Here is a 24,511-nt window from a genome sequence, read left to right as displayed (position 1 = left end):
CTCTCCGTAGCCAAGGTGAGTAAGACGTTTAAACAGGTCAACATACACAAGGCTGCGGGGCCAGACGGATTACCAGGACGTGTGCTCCGGGCATGTGCTGACCAACTGGCAGGTGTCTTCACTGACATTTTCAACATGTCCCTGATTGAGTCTGTAATACCAACATGCTTCAAGCTGACCACCATAGTCCCTGTGCTCAAGAACACAAAGGCAACCTGCCTAAATGACTACAGACCCGTAGCACTCACGTCTGTAGCCACGAAGTGCTTTGAAAAGCTGGTAATGGCTCACATCAACACCATTATCCCAGAAACCCTAGACCCACTCCAATTTGCATACCGCCCCAACAGATCCACAGATGATGCAATCTCTATTGTACTCCACACTGCCCTTTCCCACCTGGACAAAAGGAACACCTATGTGAGAATGCTATTCATTGACTACAGCTCAGCGTTAAACCCCATAGTATCCTCAAAGTGCATCACTAAGCTAAGGAACCTGGGACTAAACACCTCCCTATGCAACTGGATCCTGGACTTCCTGACGGGTCGCACCCAGGTGGTGAGGGTAGGTAGCAACACATCTGCCACACTGATCCTCAACACTGGAGCTCCCCAAGGGGTGCGTGTTCAGTCCCCTCCTGTACTCCGTGTTCACCCACGACTGCATGGCCAGGCACGAGACCAACACCATCATTAAGTTTGCAGATGACACAACAGTGCCTGATCACCGACAACGACGAGACTGCCTATAGGGAGGTCAAATATCTGGCCGGGTGGTGCCAGAATAACAACCTACACCTCAACGTAACCAAAACTAAGGAGATCATTGTGGACTACAGGAAAAGGAGCACTGAGCATGTCCCCATTCCCATCAACGGGGCTGTAGCCTCTGACCGCAAGGCACTTCAGAGGGTAGTGCGTACGGCCCAATACATCACTGGGGCAAAGCTGCCTGCCATCCAGGACCTCTACACCAGGCGGTGTCAGAGGAAGGCCCTAAAAAAGTCAAAGACCCCAGCCACCCCAGTCATAGACTGTTCTCTCTACTACCGCATGGCAAGTGGTACCGGAGTGCCAAGTCCAGGACAAAAAGGCTTCTCAACAGTTTTTACCCCCAAGCCATAAGACTTCTGAACAGGTAACCAATGTTTACCCGGACTATTTGCATTGTGTGCCCCCTCCCCTGAAACCCTATTTTACGCTGCTGCTACTCTCTGTTTATCTTATATGCATTGTCACTTTAACCATACATCCGTGTACATACTACCTCAATTGGCCCGACCAACCAGTGCTCCCGCACATTGGCTAACTGGGCTATCTGCATTGTGTCCCACCTCCTGCCAACCCCTCCTTTTACGCTACTGCTACTCTCTGTTCATCATATATGCATAGTCACTTTAACTATACCTAGTCTTATTTTCAATAAGCTGCTTGCCTATTGTCCTGTAGCCCATCCCAGCCTTCTGCAGGTCTACAATTTTATCCCTGATGTCTTTACACAGCTCTCTGATCTTGGCCATTGTGGAGAGGTTGGAGTCTGTTTGATTGACTGTGTGGACAGGTGTCTTTTATACAGGTAACGAGTTCAAACAGGTGCAGTTAATACAGGTAATGAGTGGAGAACAGGAGGGCTTCTTAAAGAAAAACTAACAGGTCTGTGAGAGCCGGAATTCTTACTGGTTGGTAGGTGATCAAATACTTAGGTCATGCAATAAAATGCTAATTAATTACTTAAAAATTATACAATGTGATTTTCTGGAAGTATACCTATGATAAAAATTACAGACCTCTACATGCTTTGTAAGTGGGAAAACCTGCAAAATCGGCAGTGTATCAAATACTTGTTCTCTCCACTGTACATACTACCTCAATCAGACTGACTAACCAGTGTCTGTATATAGCCTTGCTACTCTTTTTTTCAAATGTATTTTTACTGTTGTTTTATTTCTTTACTTACCTACACACACACACACGCATACCTTTTTTTCGCACAAGTGATTTTGAAGTTTGAACAATTCTTCAACCAATCTGATTTTAGCCAGCTTGATGAGCTTGCTAAAATTGTTAATAATAAAGTTAGCTACAGGTAACTTCCAAAGTAAAGATAACACTTCAGTAAATTAGGGACACACAGTATATTGAAAGCAGGTACTGTACTTTCACACAGGTGTGGTTTCTGAGTTTAATTAACATCCCATCATGCTTAGGGTCATGTATTAAAATGCTCAGTGTGTGTAAAATTCCATCAACAAATGATGGAATTTCTCATGGAAGAATGATGGCACATCCCTCCAATAGAATTACAGACACTTGTAGAATCTATGCCAAGGCGCATTGAAGCTTTTCTGGCTCGTGGTGGCACAACACCCTATTAAGACACATTTTTTCTATGTTGGTGTGTCCTTTATTTTGGCAGTTACTTGTAACATTTTCTCAGAGCTTCCCGAAAACTCCGATAGCACGTGAACGCAACATTACTCATTATGCTTGGCATCAGCTTTGGGACAGTGAGAAACTCCTTGCTCGCAGGAGGAAAGTGCTGTGTGTGCGCTTTGCCAATCACAACTCTACTGTGTAACTCAATTTGAGCAAATTCGACAGGAAAGCCTGTTGGACTAAGATAGGTTGACGCGTGGTGATGGGAGACAGACGGACAGATAGCACACCAGCACCAGGTTCACCATAGAATCTTGAAGATGGCAATGCCACTGTGTCGTTAAAGATATGTTGCCCACAGGCTTTGACACTTTACTCAAGGAGAACTGTCGAACATTTGAAGTCACAACGGTAAAGGAAATAAACGGAGACAAAGAATAAATAGAGAGTGCTGAAGTAACTTCCCAGCTGGCACATTACGTTCTCTGGATGTTCATCTGTTCATGGTATCAGTTTGGTTCTGGGAACCTTCCTCTTGCATCATTCTTTCATTTGAAGATGCTTCATGGAAAATCTTGAATAAAAAGTTGATTACACCCTCCTTTTCAAGTGTTGTATGGTACAATATATGAATTCCAGGTAGCCTGTAATGTCAACAATAGGTATTCGGTGCACATTCCTACATGAACCATCTGCAGCTGGATGCCAGTGAAAGTCATTGAGGACAAAGACCCTCAGCCCCTCTTCACACTCCTCGACCACCTGCGCAGCACAGGGAGGGTGATTTCTGGAATTTTGTATGTGTTGTGTTAGAGGTCGACCAATTAATCGGAATGGCCGATTAATTATAGCCGATTTCAAGTTTTCATAACAATCGGAAATCGGTATTTTTGGACGCCGATTTTGCCGATTTAAAAAAATATATATATATATATTTTTTAAACTTTATTTAACGAGGCAAGTCAGTTAAGAACACATTCTCATTTTCAATGACGGCCTAGGAACGGTGGGTTAACTGCCTTGTTCAGGGACAGAACAACAGATTTTTACCTTGTCAGCTCAGGGATTCAATCTTGCAACCTTACGGTTAACTAGTCCAACGCTCTAACCACCTGCCTCACGAGGAGCCTGCCTGTTACGCAGGCAGTAAGAAGCCAAGGTAAGTTGCTAGCTAGCATTAAACTTATCTTACAAAAAACAATCAATCAATCATAATCACTAGTTTTAACTACACATGGTTGATTATATTACTAGATTATCTAGCGTGTCCTGTGTTGCATATAATCGATGCTGTGCGCAATTGCGAAAAGGACTGTCGTTGCTCCAACGTGGACCTAACCATAAACATCAATGCCTTTCTTAAAATCAATACACAGAAGTATATATTTTTAAACCTGCATATTTAACTAAAAGAAATCCAGGTTAGGAGGCAATATTAACCAGGTGAAATTGTGTCACTTCTCTTGCGTTCATTGCACGAAGAGTTAGGGTGTATGCAACAGTTTGGGCCGCCTGGCTCATTGCGAACTAATTTGCCAGAATTTTACGTAATTATGACATAACATTGAAGGTTGTGCAATGTAACAGGAATATTTAGACTAATTGATGCCACCCATTAGATAAAATACGGAACGGTTCCGTATTTCGCCGAAAGAATAAACGTTTTGTTTTCGAGATGATAGTTTCCGTATTCGACCATATTAATGACCTAAGGCTCGTATTTCTGTGTGTTATTATGTTATAATTAAGTCTATGATTTGATAGAGCAGTCTGACTGAGCGATGGTAGGCACCAGCATAAGCATTCATTCAAACAGCACTTTCGTGCGTTTTGCCAGCAGCTCTTCGCAATGCTTCAAGCATTGCACTGTTTATGACTTCAAGCTTATAAACTCCCGAGATTAGGCTGGTGTAACCGATGTGAAATGGCTAGCTAGTTAGCGGGGTGCACGCTAATAGCGTTTCAAACGTCACTCGCTCTGAGACTTGGAGTAGTTGTTCCCCTTGCTCTGCATGGGTAACGCTGCTTAGAGGGTGGCTGTTGACGATGTGTTCCTGGTTCGAGCCCAGGAAGCGGCAAGGAGAGGGATGGAAGCTATACTGTTACACTGGCTATACTAAAGTGCCTATAAGAACATCCAATAGTCAAAGGTATATGAAATACAAATTGTATAGAGAGAAATAGTCCTATAATTCCTATAATAACTACAACCTAAAACGTCTTACCTGGGAATATTGAAGCCTCATGTTAAAAGGAACCACCAGCTTTCATATGTTCTGAGCAAGGAACTTAAACGTTAGCTTTCTTACATGTCACATATTGCACTTTTAATTTCTTCTCCAACACTTTGTTTTTACATTATTTAAACCAAATTGAACATGTTTCATTATTTATTTGAGGCTAAATTGATTTTATTGATGTATTATATTAAGTTAAAATAAGTACTAATACAAAATACATTTTAAAAATCAGCCGATTTATCGGTATCGGCTTTTTTTGGTCCTCCAATAATCGGTATCGGTATCGGCTTTGAAAAATCATAATCGGTCGACCTCTAGTATGTGTGTGTATGTGTGTGACTAATGTTTGCCATGAGAGGGGCCCAGGCAATGAGACTTAGCTTCTGGAGACAAATCAATTTTCTTCAACCTTCTCCTATCCCCCCTTCTCCTCAGCCCAGAAAAAGCCAGATGACAGAATCTGATGGCAGCGGATTTATTTGGGCTGTCAGCTAATCCGGCATTCTGTCATGGTGACTTTTGTCCAATTGACCCCTCTGTGTAATGTGTTGGCCCCACTGGTTAAATGCTTAGGATGCAAATAAGTACAGGAGATAGGGTACGCACTGAACACTCACTTCACTTCATTAAAAATAGCAGTGGAACTGGGCAATATTCTCTCTTTTGTTGTTGTTGCAATACAGTAATAACTTCAGTGATTCTGTGTCAGTATGCAGTGTCTGCATCAGTATTCAGTGACCCAAAATAGAACGAGTTACGGTAAGCGGCACAGCAACCAATTACACAATGCGGCTTTATTCACCCGTTTTTGCACCAGTTTCCTCCATTATCGGTAAATATCACAACATGTGGACTGGCCTGAGTGCTCCACTCCCTGTAGTATATCCAGGGCTAGACAGCGAGACAGAGGCCAGTACATAGACAGAGGAGAGCGGGAGTAGGCACTTCTCGCTCCGGGGTCTTTGGATGTCTATTTATATCAGTTGATGATTGCTGCTGCTCCCCAAAACTGAACTCAAAAGTGCCCGCCCTCTGCACTGTCTGCCATTTTGTGTCGTGGGTTTAAATTACTCTTTAATGGAGAGTAATGTGATAAGAGAGAGAACAAGAGTCGAGACAGAGAGAGCGAGAGGGGGAGAGAGAGGAGGAATGAGAGAGAAAGACCTACAGGGATGTGTTCCTGTGTATGTATGTGCTGCGTGCGTGTGTGCGTGTATCTGTGTGCATGCGTGATTATGTGCGTGTCAGCCTGGCATGGAAGGCTGGGGTTGTAGACTGGTGATTTGTTGAGATAGAGAGGGGAAATAGAGGTCATAAAGCACTAGGCTTTAACATCCCCTGGTCCTCTCGTCTTTATGCTTATCTCCTTGTCATGTGTGTAAATGATTTCTGTTGGAGGAGTGTCCTGAGGGAATCACTCCCACTCAGACAATGACAGCCCCGATAATGCTCCCGCTTCCCCCTGCCTGCCCAAACATCTCGATCCTAATAGAATATTGGGATGGGTGCAGTGTAAGGGAAGAGGGAGAGAGGTGGGGACAGACGGGGTTGGGTAAAGAGGAGAGAGAAATAGCAAGACAGACAGAGGGGGAGAGGGTGGGGACTGCATGTTCCTGCTTTGTGTTTTTTCCAGGGCTGAAACAGTGATAGGAAAAGATCTCAAGCAGTAATAGAGACATCTCCGATTTGAGGAGAAGGGGATGCTCCAGCACAAATAAAGCTGTTTGTCTGCTTGTCATGTGTTATACTGTGTCTCAGAGTTGTTCTCATGTTGAGGAGTGGTAGAGTTGTTTATACTGTGCAGAACAGGAGAGAGGAGAGTAGGAGGTCAATTTGTACTTCTTCCTCTCTCATGCTCTCTCTTTTCTCTCTCCCTCTCTGTTTTCTGTCCCTTCATCTCCAGTCTACAACCCAAGCCGGCACAGAGAGAGAAGCACATCCTCAGGTCTCTTTCTTTATCTTATTTTTCTCTCTTTGTCTCTCTTTCTAACTGACTGACTACTGACTGACTATCTCTCTCTCTCTCTCTCTGACTGACTATCTCTCTCTGACTGACTCTCTCTCTCACTCTCTCTGACTAACTCTCTCTCTCTCTGACTAACTCTCTCTCTCTCTCGACTGACTCTCTCTCTCTCTTACTCTCTCTGACTGACTATCTCTCTCTCTCTGACTGACTCTCTCTCTCTCTCTCTCTCTCTCTCTCACTGACTGCCTGACTGACTGACAGTCTCTCTCTCTCGATCGACTGACTATCTCTCTCTCTCTCTCTTGCAGTGCATGCTGGGAGTTTTTTTGGGAGTTCGAGTGTTTGGTGTGGAGGGCTCTGTCCTTACTTATTTTCTTGATTCTGTCCTTTGTATTTTCTTTCAATTTGTATTCTCTATGGTGGAGGGTTAATGCACTATTTGTTTTAGCGGTATCCACAGTTTTGTTAGGTTGGAAGAGGACAGAGTTAGTTTCCTGGGGTTTGGAAGGTGTGGTGTGCACGATGGCTTCTTAGCCTAGCACGGAGGAGACGCTGTCGATACGGCATGGATTCAGGTGTGTTCCTGAGAATGGAGGTAAAGTGGAGGAGGTTCTGCTCGCAGTGAATGAACAGGTAGGAGCTGAATTTATACATTCCGCTTCCAGAATGAACAAAGCTGTGGTTGTGTTCATGAAAAGAGCAAATTTGGTTGGTAGGATAATTGCTAGTGGAATATTTGTAAGGGGTGTGTTTGTGCCAATTTCGCCTCTTTCTACCCCTTCGACCAGGGTGGTAGTTGCAAATTTGCCTCTGTTTATTACGGATGATCAAATCAGGAAAGAGCTGAGTCATTTTGGTAAGTTTTCTCGCGGTTTTCGTGTACTGTCGGCAGGTTTTCAGGCAGCTGCCGTTAAGCATGTTGTTTCATTCTGGAGGCAAGTGGCATGTTTCTGAATAACAATGAGCAACAGCTAAATGTGCATTTTAAAGAAAGGCATGGGTAGAGTTTGCTAGCACAGATAGTCTACAGTGTTTTGAGTGTGGGGATTTGGGGCATAAGAGCTTTGCGGGCCCACATAAAGGCCATAGACAAGGTGAGGGTACAAGCGCCCCCAGTGGGGGAAATTGAGGTCAACGTGCAGGGGACAATGAGATGCAGGCAGCAGAGGCTGGGCCTAGTCATGCCAGTGATGGGGGTGTAGATGAGGCTGAGCCAAGTCAGGCTAGAGATGGTGGCGTAGCTGAGGCTGGGCCTAGTCAGGTTATGGATGGTGGTGTAGATGAGGCTGGGCCCAGGCAGGTTATGGATGGTGGTGTAGATGAGGCTAGGCCTAGGCAGGTTATGGATGGGGGTGTAGATGAGGCTGGGCCTAGTCAGGTTATGGATGGTGGTGTAGATGAGGCTGGGCCTAGTCAGGTTATGGATGGTGGTGTAGATGAGGCTGGGCCTAGTCAGGTTATGCTAGTGGATGAGGAGAATATAGTGGGGAAGTGTAAGAAACTAGGGGGGGGGGGGGTGTCAAGCGTAAAAGGAAAAGGGGAGAAGAAAGAAGTTGGGAGGGGAGAGGCTGGTGTGGTCAAAGGCACCAAGGAACCAAGGAGGCCCTGACCAGAGAGGAAGGGCCGGTGGTCAGGATGGGAGATGAAGATGAGAAGGAGGAAAGTGAATCTGAGGAAGAGGATGCTGAGGAGGGCCTTTTTTTCCAGTCTCCTCTTCAGTGGGTCCAGAGCTGACAGCCAGTCAAGCAGAAAGGTCAAAATATACGGTGAGGGAAACGACAAGGTTGCTGAATGAGACCAAGGGAAAAAAAGTTTATCTTGAGGCTATTTTTTCCAGGTTAAAGCAACGGGAGCACTTGTAAGAGCTAGGTTCTCCATGCTCAAGGAGATGGATGCTCCCAGCTCCTTCTTCTTTGGTTTAGAAAGACAGAGCGGTGAAGCCAAGGGCATGCATTGTCTACAGCTGTCTGATGGGCGGGTGACCTCTGTGGTGGGGGAGATGCAGGAGCGAACTGTGGAGTTTTATATTGAGTTGTATAGGGCAGAACTGTGTGATCCTATGTCTGCCCAGGACTTGTTTGCAGAACTGCCTAAGCTCCCTCTGTCACAGAGGGATGAAATTGACATTCCTCTGTTGTCCCATGAACTGGCAGAGGCCGTAACCCAGATGTCCCCCGGCCGTGCACCGGGGGTCGATGGACTCCCAGTGGAGTTTTATAAAAAATTCTGGGGAATAATTGGACTGGACTTTTGCCTGTTGCGTGAATGCGTCGGGGTAGGAGAGTTGCAGATGAGCTGCCGTCAGGCTCTGACTCTCCTGCCCAAAAAAGGGGACTTGTGTGAACTTAAGAACTGGAGGCCTGTGGCATTGCTCTGTGTGGACTACAATATATTTGCCAAGGTCCTCTCTAACAGACTGAAGTCCCATCTGGACTCTATGGTACATAAGGACCAAACAAATTGTGTACCGGGACAGACGGTCAATCACGGACAACTTGTTCTTAATCAGGGACATGTTGGACTTAGCGAGAGGTTCTAATGTGAACTTTGGATTAGTCTCTAGATCAAGAGAAGGCTTTTGATAGAGTGGACCATAAGTATCTGTTTAATGTGATGTCTGTTCTTGGGTTTAGAAAAAGTTTTTTGACCTATGTGATGATGTGGTATGCTGGGGTGTCATGTATGGTCAAGGTGGAAGGGGGGCTCAGTAGGCCAGTCTGGGTGAGACGGGACATTAGACAAGGATGCCCTTTATCGGGGCAGTTATATACATTAGCCATTTAGCCTTTTTTGGGCTAAATGGACTGCAAGGAGTGTGCTGGACAGGCATGGGTATGTTGACAGGCATAGCAGTGTCAGCATAGGCAGATTACGTTTCTGTGATGGTCAGGATATGCAGGCACTAGAGACTAGGCTGAAGGTGTACGAGGGAGCTTTGTCAGCTAAGGTAAACGGGGGCATGGTGGGATAGGGCACCTCCTCTGCTTCCAGGGAGTTTGCAGTGGGGTTGTGAAGGTCTTAAAATGTTGGGGGTGTACCTGGGCTTGGAGATGTGGATCAGGAATAACTGGGAAGTGCTGTCACAGGTAGTGATATCAAGACTGGCCAGGTGGATGGAGTCATATAGAGGGAGGGTGCTGATAATATACAAACCTGCTGGCATCTTCCCTTTGGCATAAACTGGATGTCCTCAGCCCCCCCTGCCGACTTGCAACTTCACTGGCTGAGGGCAGCAGTTTTGTACATGACCGTCCACAAAGGAGGACAGGGCCTGGTGGAACTGGAGAGCAGGGTGGCTGATTTCCGACTAAAGGCGGTGCAGAGACTGCTATACCATACTGATGTTGGCTGGAGGGAACCAGCATGCACTCTGCTGAGGAGAGCTGGCAGATTAGGGTTGGACCAGTAGCTGTTCCTCATGAAGCTGGAGAGGCTGAGTGCAGCAGGTCTCTCAGACTTTTACTCTGCAGCTGCTAAGGCCCACATGAGAAGGGGATATGGAGCCTGGGCTGTGAGTGTGGGAGGAGTCTATCTTCCACAACCCAGCCATCCCTTAGAGATCAGTTCAGTTAGCCACCCTGCAAAGGCAACTGATGGCAGCGGGTTTACTGAGGCTGGGTGACCTGCGACTGCTGGGAGAGGAGGGGTGGAAATCCCTGGAAGTCCTGGCACAACAAACAGGAATAACGTCTCTTAGGCTGCTGGATTCCTGGAGGAGGTCCAGGAGGCACTGTCTGAGCCGGTAAGGGTGGTGTTTGAGCGGCCAAAGGGTGAGGGGCCACCAATGTTTCCGCCACTGCAGATGACGGCAGAGACCGGGAACTGGCAAGGGGGTCTGGAGGACTTGTCAGATTTTAACACTCCGAGCCTGGGGGAGTTTGAAGGGGTGGGAGGTAAAAGCCCTCTACAACCTCTGCATTAAGGTAAGGAACATTAAGAGCCTAACAGGAGTGAAGGCACATCCGTGACAGGGGGTACGTGGGGAGGAGAGTATGGTGGGTTTTAGATGGAGGGGGCTCTACAAACCCCTAGTACCAAAGAGGTCAGGGGACCTCCAGTGGAGGGTTTTACATCTATCCCTGGCTACTGACAGCTGGTTGGCACGGGTTGAACCGGGAATTGTGTAGGGGTGTCTCTGTGTTATGAGAGAAACTGTGATTCATGTGTTTTCTGTGTGTGCCAGGTTAATGCCATTAATGTCTCTGTTGGAATGTCTGTGTGAGAGGTTGGGGGTGGTTTTTACTTTTGGTATGTTTATAATGGGGTACAGGTATTCAAATAAGGAGAAGGCCAAATGTGTTTTGTTGAATTTTCTGTTTGCTAAGGCAAAGTTGGCTATTTGGCAAACAAGGAGGAACAGGGTCAAATGTGGAGGGATAACAGACCCTTTACTATTATTTAATGGGATGGTCTCTGCACGCCTTAGGGTAGAATTTGTGGGGGCTGTCTGTATAGCAGGGGAAGATGTTTTGGATATACGGTTGTAGAAGTGGTGAGGTTTTTGGTTATTGTTGATGTGTGGTGTTGTTTTGTATCGTGGGGTAGAGGGCAAGGTGAGTATGGTACATGTATGCAGTACAGGATATTTTTTGGGGTTTATTTTTTTGGGGGAGGGTTTAATGAAATGAGAATGTTTCATTATCGAAAGACAAAAAGTCGATCTCTATCTCTCTCTCTGACTGACTATCTCTCTCTCTCTCTGACTGACTATCTCTTTCTTAATTTAATTTCAATTCAAGGGGCTTTATTGGCATGGGAAGCATATGTTATCATTGCCAAAGCAAGTGAAGTAGATAATATACAAAAGTGAAATAAACAATAAAAATGAACAGTAAACATTACACTCACAGAAGTTCCAAAATAATAAAGATATTACAAATGTCATATCATGTGTATATACAGTGTTGTAACGATATACAAATGGTTAAAGAACAAAAGGGAAATTAAATAAGCATAAATATGGGTTGTATTTACAATGGTGTTTTTTCTTCACTGGTTGACCTTTTCTTGGGGCAACAGGTCACACATCTTGCTTCTGTGATTGCACACTGTGGCCAGTAGATATGGGAGATATCGAATTCTTTGTGGATCTGTGTAATCTGAGGGAAATATGTGTCTCTAATATGGTCATACATTGGGCAGAAGGTTAGGAAGTGCAGCTCAGTTTCCACCTCATTTTGTGGGCAGTGTGCACATAGCCTGTCTTCTCTTGAGAGCCATGTCTGCCTACGGCGGCCTTTCTCAATAGCAAGGCTATGCTCACTTAGTCTGTACATAGTCAAAGCTTTCCTTAAGTTTGGGTCAGTCACAGTGGTCAGGTATTCTGCCACTGTGTACTCTCTGTTTAGGGCCAAATAGCATTCTAGTTTGCTCTGTTTTTTTGTTAATTCTTTCCAATGTGTCAAGTAATTATTTTTTTGTTTTCTCATGATTTGGTTGGGTCTAATTGTTTTGCTGTCCTGGGGCTCTGTGGGATGTGTTTGTGTTTGTGAACAGAGCCCCAGGACCAGCTCCAGGTCAATCTCTCTGTAGGTGAGGGCTTTGTTATGGAAGGTTTGGGAATTGCTTCCTTTTCGGTGGTTGTAGAATTTAACTGCTCTTTTTCTGGATTTTGATAATTAGCAGGTATCGGACCAATTCTGCTCTGCATGCATTATTTGGTGTTGTACACAAAGGATATTTTTGCAGAATTTTGCATGCAGAGTCACAATTTGGTGTTTGTCCCATTTTGTGAATTCATGGTTGGTGAGCGGACCCCAGACCTCACAACCATAAAGAGCAATGGGTTCTATAACTGATTCAAGTATTTTTTTTGGCCAGATCCTAATTGGTATGTCGAATTTTATGTTCCTTTTGATGGCATAGAATGTTCTTCTTGCCTTGTCTCTCAGATCGTTCACATCTTTGTGATAGTTACCTGTGGCGCTGATGTTTAGGCCAATGTATGTATAGTTTTTTTGTGTGCTCTAGGGCAACAGTGTCTAGATGGAATTTGTATTTGTGGTCCTGGCGACTGGACCTTTTTTGGAACACCTTTATTTTGGTCTTACTGAGATTTACTGTCAGGGCCCAGGTCTGGCAGAATCTGTGCAGAAGATCTAGGTGCTGCTGTAGGCTCCCCTTGGTTGGTGACAGAAGCACCTGATCATCAGCAAATAGTAGACATTTGACTTCAGATTCTGGTAGGGTAAGGCCGGGTGCTGCAAACTTTTCTAGTGCCCTCGCCAATTCGTTGATATACAGTGCCTTGCGAAAGTATTCGGCCCCCTTGAACTTTGCGACCTTTTGCCACATTTCAGGCTTCAAACATAAAGATATAAAACTGTATTTTTTTGTGAAGAATCAACAACAAGTGGGACACAATCATGAAGTGGAACGACATTTATTGGATATTTCAAACTTTTTTAACAAATCAAAAACTGAAAAATTGGGCGTGCAAAATTATTCAGCCCCTTTACTTTCAGTGCAGCAAACTCTCTCCAGAAGTTCAGTGAGGATCTCTGAATGATCCAATGTTGACCTAAATGACTAATGATGATAAATACAATCCACCTGTGTGTAATCAAGTCTCCGTATAAATGCACCTGCACTGTGATAGTCTCAGAGGTCCGTTAAAAGCGCAGAGAGCATCATGAAGAACAAGGAACACACCAGGCAGGTCCGAGATACTGTTGTGAAGAAGTTTAAAGCCGGATTTGGATACAAAAAGATTTCCCAAGCTTTAAACATCCCAAGGAGCACTGTGCAAGCGATAATATTGAAATGGAAGGAGTATCAGACCACTGCAAATCTACCAAGACCTGGCCGTCCCTCTAAACTTTCAGCTCATACAAGGAGAAGACTGATCAGAGATGCAGCCAAGAGGCCCATGATCACTCTGGATGAACTGCAGAGATCTACAGCTGAGGTGGGAGACTCTGTCCATAGGACAACAATCAGTCGTATATTGCACAAATCTGGCCTTTATGGAAGAGTGGCAAGAAGAAAGCCATTTCTTAAAGATATCCATAAAAAGGGTCGTTTAAAGTTTGCCACAAGCCACCTGGGAGACACACCAAACATGTGGAAGAAGGTGCTCTGGTCAGATGAAACCAAAATTGAACTTTTTGGCAACAATGCAAAACGTTATGTTTGGCGTAAAAGCAACACAGCTCATCACCCTGAACACACCATCTCCACTGTCAAACATGGTGGTGGCAGCATCATGGTTTGGGCCTGCTTTTCTTCAGCAGGGACAGGGAAGATGGTTAAAATTGATGGGAAGATGGATGGAGCCAAATACAGGACCATTCTGGAAGAAAACCTGATGGAGTCTGCAAAAGACCTGAGACTGGGACGGATATTTGTCTTCCAACAAGACAATGATCCTAAACATAAAGCAAAATCTACAATGGAATGGTTCAAAAATAAACATATCCAGGTGTTAGAATGGCCAAGTCAAAGTCCAGACCTGAATCCAATCGAGAATCTGTGGAAAGAACTGAAAACTGCTGTTCACAAATGCTCTCCATCCAACCTCACTGAGCTCGAGCTGTTTTGCAAGGAGGAATGGGAAAAAATGTCAGTCTCTCGATGTGCAAAACTGATAGAGACATACCCCAAGCGACTTACAGCTGTAATCACAGCAAAAGGTGGCGCTACAAAGTATTAACTTAAGGGGGCTGAATAATTTTGCACGCCCAATTTTTCAGTTTTTGATTTGTTAAAAAAGTTAGAAATATCCAATAAATGTCGTTCCACTTCATGATTGTGTCCCACTTGTTGATTCTTCACAAAAAAATACAGTTTTATATCTTTATGTTTGAAGCCTGAAATGTGGCAAAAGTTCGCAAAGTTCAAGGGGGCCGAATACTTTCGCAAGGCACTGTATATATGTTGAAGAGGGTGGGACAAGCTGCATCCCTGGCTCACCCCACGACCATTTGGGAAGAAATGTGTGTGTTTTTTGCCTATTTTAACCGCACACTTGTTGTTTTATAATAGCGTTTGTTTTTTCCCCAACACCACTTTCCATCAATTTGTGTAGCAGACCCTCATGCCAAATTGTGTTGAAGGCTTTTTTTGAAATCAACAAAGCATGAGAAGACTTTGCCTTTGTTTTGGTTTGTTTGTTTGTCAAATAGGGTGTGCAGGGTGAATACGTGGTCTGTCGTACGATAATTTGGTAAAAAGACAATTTTACATTTCCTCAGTACATTGTCTGCTGTTAATTATAATGCAGATGGTTTTCCCAATGTTGCTGTTGACACATATCCCACGGTAGTTATTTGGGTCAAATTTGTCTCCACTTTTGTGGGTTGGGGTGATCAGTCCTTGGTTCCAAATATTGGGGAAGATGCCAGAGCTGAGGATGATGTTAAAGAGTTTTAGTATAGCCAATTGGAATTTGTTGGCTGTATATTTGATAATTTAATTGAGGATACCATCAACACCATAGGCCTTTTGGGGTTGGAGGGTTTTTATTTTGTTCTGTAGTTCATTCAAGGTAATTGGAGAATCCAATGGGGTCTGGTAGTCTTTAATAGTTGATTCTAAGATTTGAATTTGATCATGTATATGTTTTTGCTATTCGTTCTTTGTTATAGAGCCAAAAAGATTGGAGTAGTGCTTTACCCATACATCTCCATTTTGGATAGATAATTATTTGTGGTGTTGTTTGTTTAGTGTTTTCCAATTTTCCCAGAAGTGGTTAGAGTCTATGGATTCTTCAATTACATTGAGCTGATTTCTGACGTGCTGTTCCTTCTTTTTCCGTAGTGTATTTCTGTATTGTTTTAGTGATTCACCGTAGTGAAGGCATAGACTCAGGTTTTCCGGGTCTCTATGTTTTTGGTTAGACAGGTTTCTCAATTACTTTCTAAGATTTTTGCATTCTTCATCAAACCATTTGTCATTGTTTGTCACGGCTTTCTTCCTGTGAAGGAGAGGCGGACCAAAACGCAGCGTGGTTGAAGTTCATGGTTCTTTAATATGAGACATTTGACATGAACTAACTACAAAACAACAAACGTGAAAACCGTAACAGTCCTAACTGGTGCATAAAACACAAAGACAGGAAACTATCACCCACAAAATACCCAAAGAATATGGCTGCCTAAATATGGTTCCCAATCAGAGACAATGATAAACACCTGCCTCTGATTGAGAACCACTCTAGGCAACCATAGACTTTCCTAGACAACTAAACTGAACACAACCCCATTAATCTAATAAACCCCTAGACAAGACAAAACACAATAAATCACCCATGTCACACCCTGGCCTAACCAAAATAATAAAGAAAACAAAGATAACTAAGGCCAGGGCATGACATTGTTGTTCATTTTCTTCGGTTTTCTATTTGAGATTTTTAGTTTTGATAGGGAAACTGTTTTGTCCAGGAGGTTGTCTAAAAGGGATTGAATTTGTTGTTGCCTAATTGTCTACAGTACTACTGCCAAGAGATGAGCTATAGGTGTACCTACCATAGGAATCCCCTCGAAGCCTACCATTAACTATGTACATACCCAGCGTGCGACAGAGCTGCAGGAGTTGTGACCCGTCTTTGTTGGTTATGTTGTCATAGTTGTGCTTTGTGTTCCATAAAGTGTCCAATGTTGTTGGTTGTGTGGTTTGGCCAGTAAGTGTGAGCAGAGCCTGCTGAGCATTTGGTACATGCCATTGGCTTGGGCTAGTGTAAGAGTGGGGGCGGGGTCTGGGTGAGTGTCTTGCTGGTCTGTGCTGGGTGTCTATTGATCTGTTGCTTCTGTGTGAAGTGTTGGGGCTGCATTTGAGAGCGATGTCCTTCAGAGTCCGGGCGAAGGTGGGCACTGCTGCCTTGTATAGGTGGACCTGGTCATAGAGGCTGTTCAAGTCCAGGGTGGAGTGGTGGGCCAGGAAAACATTTGGTTTTGAGGCACAGTCATGGGAAATACTTGCGTTTATCCGCTGTATGATAGCAGAGTGGAAGTCTTTTCATGGTAGCAGGGTGGAGATAACCACTTGTGCATTGCGGAAAGTAGAAAAAGCTTTTTCAATCACTCCCTTCAGTGCTGTGGCCACCCTTTCCTGCTGTGTTCTCAGGTCATTTGTGCCTGTATGTATTATTATGTGGCTATGTGAACTTAGTTGGTCTTCAGACAGAAGGTCTGGGGCGCGCTGGGTGTTTGGACACCAGAGTTTAGACACACTGTGTTTGGGAAAAAAATGTTTTCTTGTATATATTTCCCATTTGAGGCCATAAGGAGTACAATCGGTGTCTTGTGTATGTCCTCAGTGGGTGTGTGTGTGTGTGTGGGGGGGGGGGGGGGGGGGTCAGGAGGGCTATCAGGGTGGCTGACAAGGGGGGTGCTCAGAGGGGGTGAGATCACCTGTGCTTGGGGTTCTTCATTTGTCTGTTCTGCTGTGATGTCAACGCTATGGTCAGGGTCTGGTGTGGACTGTTCTGCTGTGGTGTCGAGACCTTTTTTGGGAGCTGAGGTGGGGCTGGTCGCAGAGAAGCCAGTAGGGGGAGGCCACCTCTCTAGTGGGTTGTTCTCTGTCACACTCCATCCCCCTCAACCTCTCATCCAGCACTGATCCTCTCCTCTAGTGCTCTGTTCTTCTCCTGCTTTTGCTTTTATATTGTTGAAGTTGTCTCACCACAGTCCAGAGTGCAGATATGTCTCTCTCCACCTCCAGCACTCCGGGTCTGGTTAAGGGGGTGTTGTTGTGCTGGACTGTTGTCTGGGTCTGTGCTGACTGGAGTGTAATCACCTGCTGTTCCAGCTCCAACTGCCTTACCTCTAGCTGGGTAAATGTATCCTTCATTTCAATGAGGGGGTAGTACTCTGTGCTGGGAGGTTGACTTTCCGCTTGGGGTTGCTCGTCTGTGGGGTTATATAATGAAGAGGTCTGGTCTGACCCGCTCTGGGTGGGGGTATCTTTCTCAAGGGAGAGCTTCTCCTACTGGGCTAATTATTTGATTAGGTGAAAGTCCAGCTGAAACTGTTTGGGGTTGCCCTGTACCATTACTGTTCCAGACTTAAAGAGATGTATATTAGCTGAGTCAGAGTCGTCGTTGTCTAGTATCCTGAGTTTCCACCCCTCGGTAACACCCCGCTCTTAAGAGGGGTAGTGTGCTAATATAGCACTGTGCCATGCCAGGGGATGGTTTGTGTGGAAGATGAGGTTGCTGATGTTCCCATTTTTATAATAGTCAGCAAAAAGTGTCTCTTGATTTTCCATAAGGAGCTTCATTTTGTGATCTGTTCTTGCCTATCATTCTTCACATACACATGGTACTGTATTTTAATTACCTCTGGACAGCGGGAGGCAGCTTCTAAGGCCTCCATTTGGTTGGAGCAGACTGCGCGACTCTTGCCTTTGTTGGGCTAAAGGGCTTTGACACCTCTCGCTTGACACGTCAGTGCTAATTGAAGTTGTATCAAGCTTGGCAGTCAGTCCAAGCTTGGCATTCAGTCCTTATAAAGTGATGTAATGTATTTTTCTTCTTGGCTTTTGGAAATAAAATATAGCTTCAGACTAAACATTACTCACTCAGTTCCAGGTTGGATGGTGTTTTCAGGTTTCTTTTGTTTCCAGAGCATTTGCTGTATAGCTTTGGAATAGTAATCTTTGGTAGTTTTAAGCCTTCCAGGTGATTCCGTAATTCCGTCCAAAATCAGGTTGTAGGTTTGAGTTTTGATTTGGAGTGAAGGTTATGTTGTAGAGGATAGCATACTGTATATGTTCCTGACAAAAGATCCAAGTCTATCTAACTCTAAATCTATATTTTTTTAAGAACATGCTGAAAAATGCAGGAGCTCATCTGATCATGACCTCTCTCTCTCTCTCTCTCGCTCTCTCTCTCTCGCTCTCTCTCGCTCTCTATCCCTCTCTGACTGACTATCTCTCTCTCTCTCTCTGACTGTGACTGACTGACTGATTATCTCTCTCTCTCCCTGACTGACTCTCTCTCTCTCTCTGACTGTGACTGACTGACTGATTATCTCTCTCTTTCTCTGACTGACTCTTTCTCTCTCTTCCACTGACAATTTATCTTACTGACTCGCTCTCTCTTTCTCTCTCCCTGCTATTGATTACTGGCAGTACAACCCAGAAAACAGAGGATATTGGTGTTGTAAAGTGACTTTTATATGTCACACATTTTATAATCTCTCTCTCTCTCTCTTCAGGTTTTATTTAGTCAGTGGCGGAGTGCCCTTCATCATCTGTGGAATCACAGCAGGCGTCAATATTGACAACTATGGCAGTGGGGAGACGTCACCCTAGTAAGTCACCCAGCAGTCCCTTATTCTCAAGGTCACAGTCACAGTTTTAAGCACACGCACACACACAGGTAGGATCTTAATTTTAGCCCGTTTGCTAGAGCAGGAAAATAATCCTGCAGCAACAGGATATGTGAGTTATGATGTGGATTAAAATTAAAGGACATTTTTTTGTAGAGGTTGATATTTTTATTTTATGTTTTAAAGTGAAACTTTAGACACCTCATCAACAGCTGTGTCAAGTCTCCATGCACTTATATCCTGCAAAGACTATTTACCACCAAAATGGATTAGATGCAGATAGATCTGATGATATGAGTCACACTACAGTGTATGTTGCCCACCCCCCTTTGTTTTCTTTATCACTTAAGGTAATTTATCGCTTCAAGATGCCTATGGCTCTTCTCTGTGTTTATGTATTTCAGTGTTTATTAAAGCAAACACACTGAGGTCATACAGTGATGTTAATTTAGCCGACTGTGTGTGTGTGTGTGTGTGTGTGTGTGTGTGTGTGTGTGTGTGTGTGTGTGTGTGTGTGTGTGTGTGTGTGTGTGTGTGTGTGTGTATTGCAGCTGCTGGATGGTGTGGGAGTCCAGCCTGGGAGCCTTCTATGGCCCTGTGGCCTTCATCGTCCTGGTCACCTGCGTCTACTTCCTGTGTACCTTCATCCAGCTGAGGCGCCACCCAGAGAGGAAGTACGAACTGAAAGCCCTGACTCAGGAGCAGCAGAGACTGGCGTCTGTCACGGGCATGGGCGGGCACTGCCACCAGGGAGGGGGAGGAGAGCCCGGAGCACTGCCACCACCGCCCAACAGAGGGCAGTGCCACGCAGGCTGCCACTCAGCCATTGCCATCAACCCATCTCTGCTGGCCAACGAGCATTCGTTCAAGGCCCAGCTGAGGACAGCAGCCTTCACCCTCTTCTTGTTCGTGGCCACGTGGGCCTTCGGGGCGCTGGCTGTGTCGCAGGGCCACTTCCTGGACATGATCTTCAGCTGCCTGTACGGTGCCTTCTCCGTCACGCTGGGCCTTTTCGTGCTCATCCACCACTGTGCAAAGCGGGACGACGTGTGGCATTGCTGGTGCGCCTGCTGCCCTGGGAGACGCACCAACCACGGTTGCCACGGTCATGGTCACTTGTGTCCAAAGGTTAATGTCAATGGGGATACAATAGGGCATGGGCACGGGCACTGCCACCTGGATTCGCCGTGCCCGGGTAAGGCCCTGTTGGGAGGACATGCCCAAAGTGGCACCTTGGGTCACTGTAAGCATGGCAGCCTGACGCCGGCGCAGAACCATGTGACATGCCTGTCCCCCGTGGCACCCTGCTGCACCGCCCTGCACAGCCAGCAGCTGATGGAGGAGGAGCCTACGGCGCATGTTCTCCTGCACACTGACCCAGAGGGCTACCGGCCAGGCATCCACCTGCATCGTTGCCTGAAGGGCAGCACTAGAACTAAACCTCGCCACTTTAGCCGCCACCGGCAGGCTGGCACAGGAGGGGTGGCAGAGAGGGAGTACGCCTACCACATCCCCTCTAGCGTAGACGGAGGCTCTATCCACAGCTCCCACACAGACAGCCCTCACAGCATGCATGAGCGCCTCGGACACATCTGCCACCTGGCTGCTTCCCCCCACGAAGTAGGCCACCACACGTGCCATGCGTCCGCAGCGGCGGTGGCTCACGAGGCGGCGCAGGCGTGCCACGCCCCCTGCCACCGGCACATGCCTTGCTGTGCCAAGGCGGACCTGTTCCCCACTCTGTGCCAGGCGGAGGCTGGCGACACGGGCACCTTTCTGTGCGGCTGTGGCAAAAAAGCCAATGAGGAGGACCTGATCGTGCCGCATCACCACCTGGAGATGCACCCGCGCAGACAATCCTACCCCCAGAACCCACCGCCCAATCAGAATGGGATCCTTAAAGGCGGCCTGCACGAGGGTTTTGTGTACGCATCAGACAGCACAGGGAATATACGCACGGGACCCTGGAGAAATGAAACTACTGTGTAGTCTAAATACCTGGGGAAGAGAGAGACAGCCCCAGCCTCCCTTCCATCCCTCCCTCTAAACCTCACCACCTTTTTAGGAACTACAACAAATAATAATGAATAACTCTACCCCATCACGACTTGTGTGTTTTTAAAAAAAAAGTTCATTCTTTGTTTTGTTTTCATGCGTTCTCGACATCGTCGTATAAGCCCCCCAACGAGCAGCCGTACACAGAACCGGTTTTTCTCTCCTTAATTAAAGGAATGTGAGTCCCACACCACGGGATGCAGCACTTTTTTGTTGAAGGTATGTTTACCACTATAGTAAGGTATTATCATTACATATCTAAACAATACGGATGTGTGTGAACAGAACACGCGCGTTTGTTCCTCGCTCAAAGCAAATGCTCCACGCGATTACTTTCTCTTTTGTGAGTCACTAAATCCGTCGGCTACTCTCTGATGTGTACCTTCAGTGCTTCAAGAAGCTCAGTACTAGTGTTTTAGGCAAACACACCAGCAATTGAGAGTCATTAGTATTTTTGCCATTTTGAACGACAAGCATACTTACTATAATATACTGTGATTATCAGCTCAACATTTCTTAGTAATATACAGAGATATCTGCTCTCGTCAGAGTTCTGTGGATCCCGATACGTTGTGATTTGTTTTTTTTAATAACAACCCAAAAGAAAACAGAAACCACATGAAGTATTCTGTCACAGGTTGATATTGAATGTTCTTGTCTGTATGATGTCTTACTGTTGTGTTTTTTGGAGAGAAATATACAACAACAACAACAATCACATTGTCATTGTGTATATTTGCAGTGTTGGAGCAATAGTGCCATTCTTGTCATTGTATACCATGACCGAGCCAACAGGTGTAGGTTAAAGTTGCCCCCAAACACTGATCTTTGGTCAGTTTTGCATTTTCCCCACTAAAGGTTAAGATTGTGGGAGGGCAAGCTGAGCCTAGATCTCTAACTAGGAGAAACTTTGCCCCGGTGCCAAGCATCAGCATTGCCATCGTCTAAATAACCCAAGCCGACATCTCCCATTTCTGGTAAGGATCCACAAAATGGTGGGAGGTCATATCAGAGATCAATGCTAAAGCGCAAACCATTTATTTTTCTAGGCAACAGAGCATGCAGGCCTTGTATGTAGCTATGTGCTGTGTGTTTTTGCCTTGTATTTCAATGCACATTAATGAAAAACGCCATCTCTGTTTGTCTATGGAGCTGATCGAGCTATAACATGCCGGAAAAACAAACAATATTTTTTTACACGGTTTTAGTATCCATTATTGTGGATAGTCCTGAAACCATGTTCTGTTGAGGGGACAGAGGACAGGGCTGAGATTCAGTGTTGCTATTATTGTCACCGAGTTGGTCATCGTCATGTTGAAGTGTTGTTCCTTGGCTGAGAACATGCAGGAAGTTAATCGAGTTTAATATATATTAGTGGTATTATGTACGGTTGCCCTAAGGAGCAAAATGAACTTTAATCTACTTTGCCCCTTAGGGCCACCTTAGTTATGGTATGGAAACCAGTCATTCTCTAGTGAGAGAGAACAGACCAGGTTAAGAGAGAAACAATCAATACCTACAAGAATACAGCAACTCCTGCCTGGCCAAAACACCTTGGCATGTCACACCATCCATCCATCTTGTGCACTCTTGTCTATGTACATAGAATGAATTCCGAGGAATTATTTTATAAAAGATTTACGATATTTAACAGTAAATAAATCTATATGTGAAGAAAATGTATGGGAAAGACTGACCTCAATGTCAATGCTCAGTATCTGAGTTTAGAAAATGTGATTTGTTTTTTTGGTGCGTTGTTCTGTTTGCTTATATTTTTTGCTCTGATCTTTCATAAAGTATGCAAACTGGCCATATGTTTTGCTATATTTGACACACAAATGCACCAACAGCTAAGGGATACCAGGACTTGGTGTCACACATGTCAACTGTGTTTGAATTGTGAATTGAATTTCAAAGTGTGTCTCCTCAACAAGTGATTTGATTCCAGAAAGCAATGTTTGAATATGAAATATTTGAGCATTTCTGAAAAGAGAGCATTCTCAGAGATACATGCATGAAAGTAATGAGCCCCCATGAGACTTCCAAGACGACGTCAGATGAAGCTCGACGTCATAGCTACATTGTCTGGATCAATTAGCTTTGTAACAGCTTCACTAAAAACACCTAACATCCTTGGGATCTCCTTTTTAAAATCATCCTGCATTAAACATGTCTATGCGAGAGTATTTTGCTTTGGTCTACATTTCTGTTCTTCTTGTACTTTGAAATATGTTCTTAGAAGCAAGAAATAGCTCTCCGTGTATGTGAACCTGGTACCATAGGCCTCTATCTACCACCTGTCTCATCTTTCAGCAGTAGCACTGCCAATTTAGCTAGCTGGATTAGCCTGTCAGATCTCTGCCAGTATCACCACTTTTTTTTCTACATCAACAAAACAGATACCAATAAATTACTTTTTTTTCACCATGTAATGAACAGCATATTTTGCTGTGTGTGTGTGTGTGTGTGTGTGTGTGTGTGTGTGTGTGTGTGTGTGTGTGTGTGTGTGTGTGTGTGTGTGTGTGTGTGTGTGTGTGTGTGTGTGTGTGTGTGTGTGTGTGTACGGTATGTGAGTGCGAGTAAATGAGAATGTGTGTCTTTTGTGCATCACAAAGCAGGCCAGAGCTGACGAGCCATGAAACGCCAGAGCACATTTAATATGCAGCTGGAGGCCACACGCCACTCAGCCCCCACCCCACCATCAGATTATTCCTGTAAATTCGAGCAAGTTAAAACTCAGGCCCTTCCTTTATATTCAGCTGTGAAGACAGACTCTGACAGAGATGTCTGTGTGACCTTGTGGGAGGCCTTCAAGGTCGGTCACTGGTGTATTTGGTGAGTCATATCTAGATGATTGGTGATCTGATTCACCCAACAGGGAACATACAGTACTGTAAATATTTGTTGTGCGATGTTGATGACAGTGTGGTGCGTGTGTGCATGCGCGTGCGTGCTGTAAAGGAGTGCGTAACTGGCTGCAGGGAAGTCAGGTGCAAGAAAGCAGAAATGGGTAACAAATGGAGCCCTTTATTGAGGCGAACAAAACACGGTACTCAGAAAACTAAACACACACGGGTACAATAACCCGGCGCAAACCAGCCTGGAGTACACATACATTTACACATAACCATTCCATGAGGGGAATCAGAGGGTTATATGTAAGACGAAAAATGAGGGACTGCAAACCAGGTGTGCGGGAAAACAAGACAAAACAAGTGGAAAATGAAATTGGCGATGGCTAGAAGACCAGTGACGTCGACCGCCGAACGCCGCCCGAACAAGGAGAGCTCGGCGGAAGTCGTGACACGTGCGTTGATGACGACAGGGTGGTAAAGGTTCACTGCCAGATGAGTCAAGTGTTGATAATTATGGAGATACTGAATGCAGGGCATGGGGTGGAGGGATTTGCTGGTAGGACTTCAGCCTGCAGTTCAATTAGATGGGGTTATCTGAGTCAATTAATCTTGTCTTGAATCTGCTTTTGATGGAACCTCAGACTGCAGTACCCTAATCCTTGTCTGAGATGGAGAGCAACAGGCAGAGGACGGAGGGTGCATTTCAACCCACAGGAAAACATGCAGTGGTAGCCCTCCACTCCAAGAC

At 45.2% G+C, this 24,511-nt stretch overlaps 1 protein-coding gene across 2 annotated transcripts in view; it reads left to right on the top strand.

The window, feature by feature from the left end:
- Positions 1-23,091, top strand: part of LOC110502313 (adhesion G protein-coupled receptor A3) — a 260,754-nt gene extending 237,663 nt beyond the window's left edge. Inside the window, exons 18-20 of one of the 2 annotated variants that reach the window (XM_036959857.1) lie at positions 6,522-6,563; positions 18,740-18,835; positions 19,405-23,091. In XM_036959857.1, coding sequence (XP_036815752.1) covers positions 6,522-6,563; positions 18,740-18,835; positions 19,405-20,842 — 1,576 coding nt within the window. In that variant the 3' untranslated portion in view covers positions 20,843-23,091. The remainder of the gene's footprint in view (positions 1-6,521; positions 6,564-18,739; positions 18,836-19,404) is intronic. The other variant, XM_036959858.1, reaches the window with a different exon arrangement.
- Positions 23,092-24,511: the final 1,420 nt, after the last annotated feature.

The sequence above is a fragment of the Oncorhynchus mykiss genome, chromosome 23, assembly GCF_013265735.2.
Source record: "Oncorhynchus mykiss isolate Arlee chromosome 23, USDA_OmykA_1.1, whole genome shotgun sequence".
Lineage (NCBI taxonomy): Eukaryota > Metazoa > Chordata > Actinopteri > Salmoniformes > Salmonidae > Oncorhynchus > Oncorhynchus mykiss.
The sequence above is the reverse complement of the archived record's forward strand: the minus strand, read 5'-3'. Positions and strand labels throughout refer to the sequence as shown.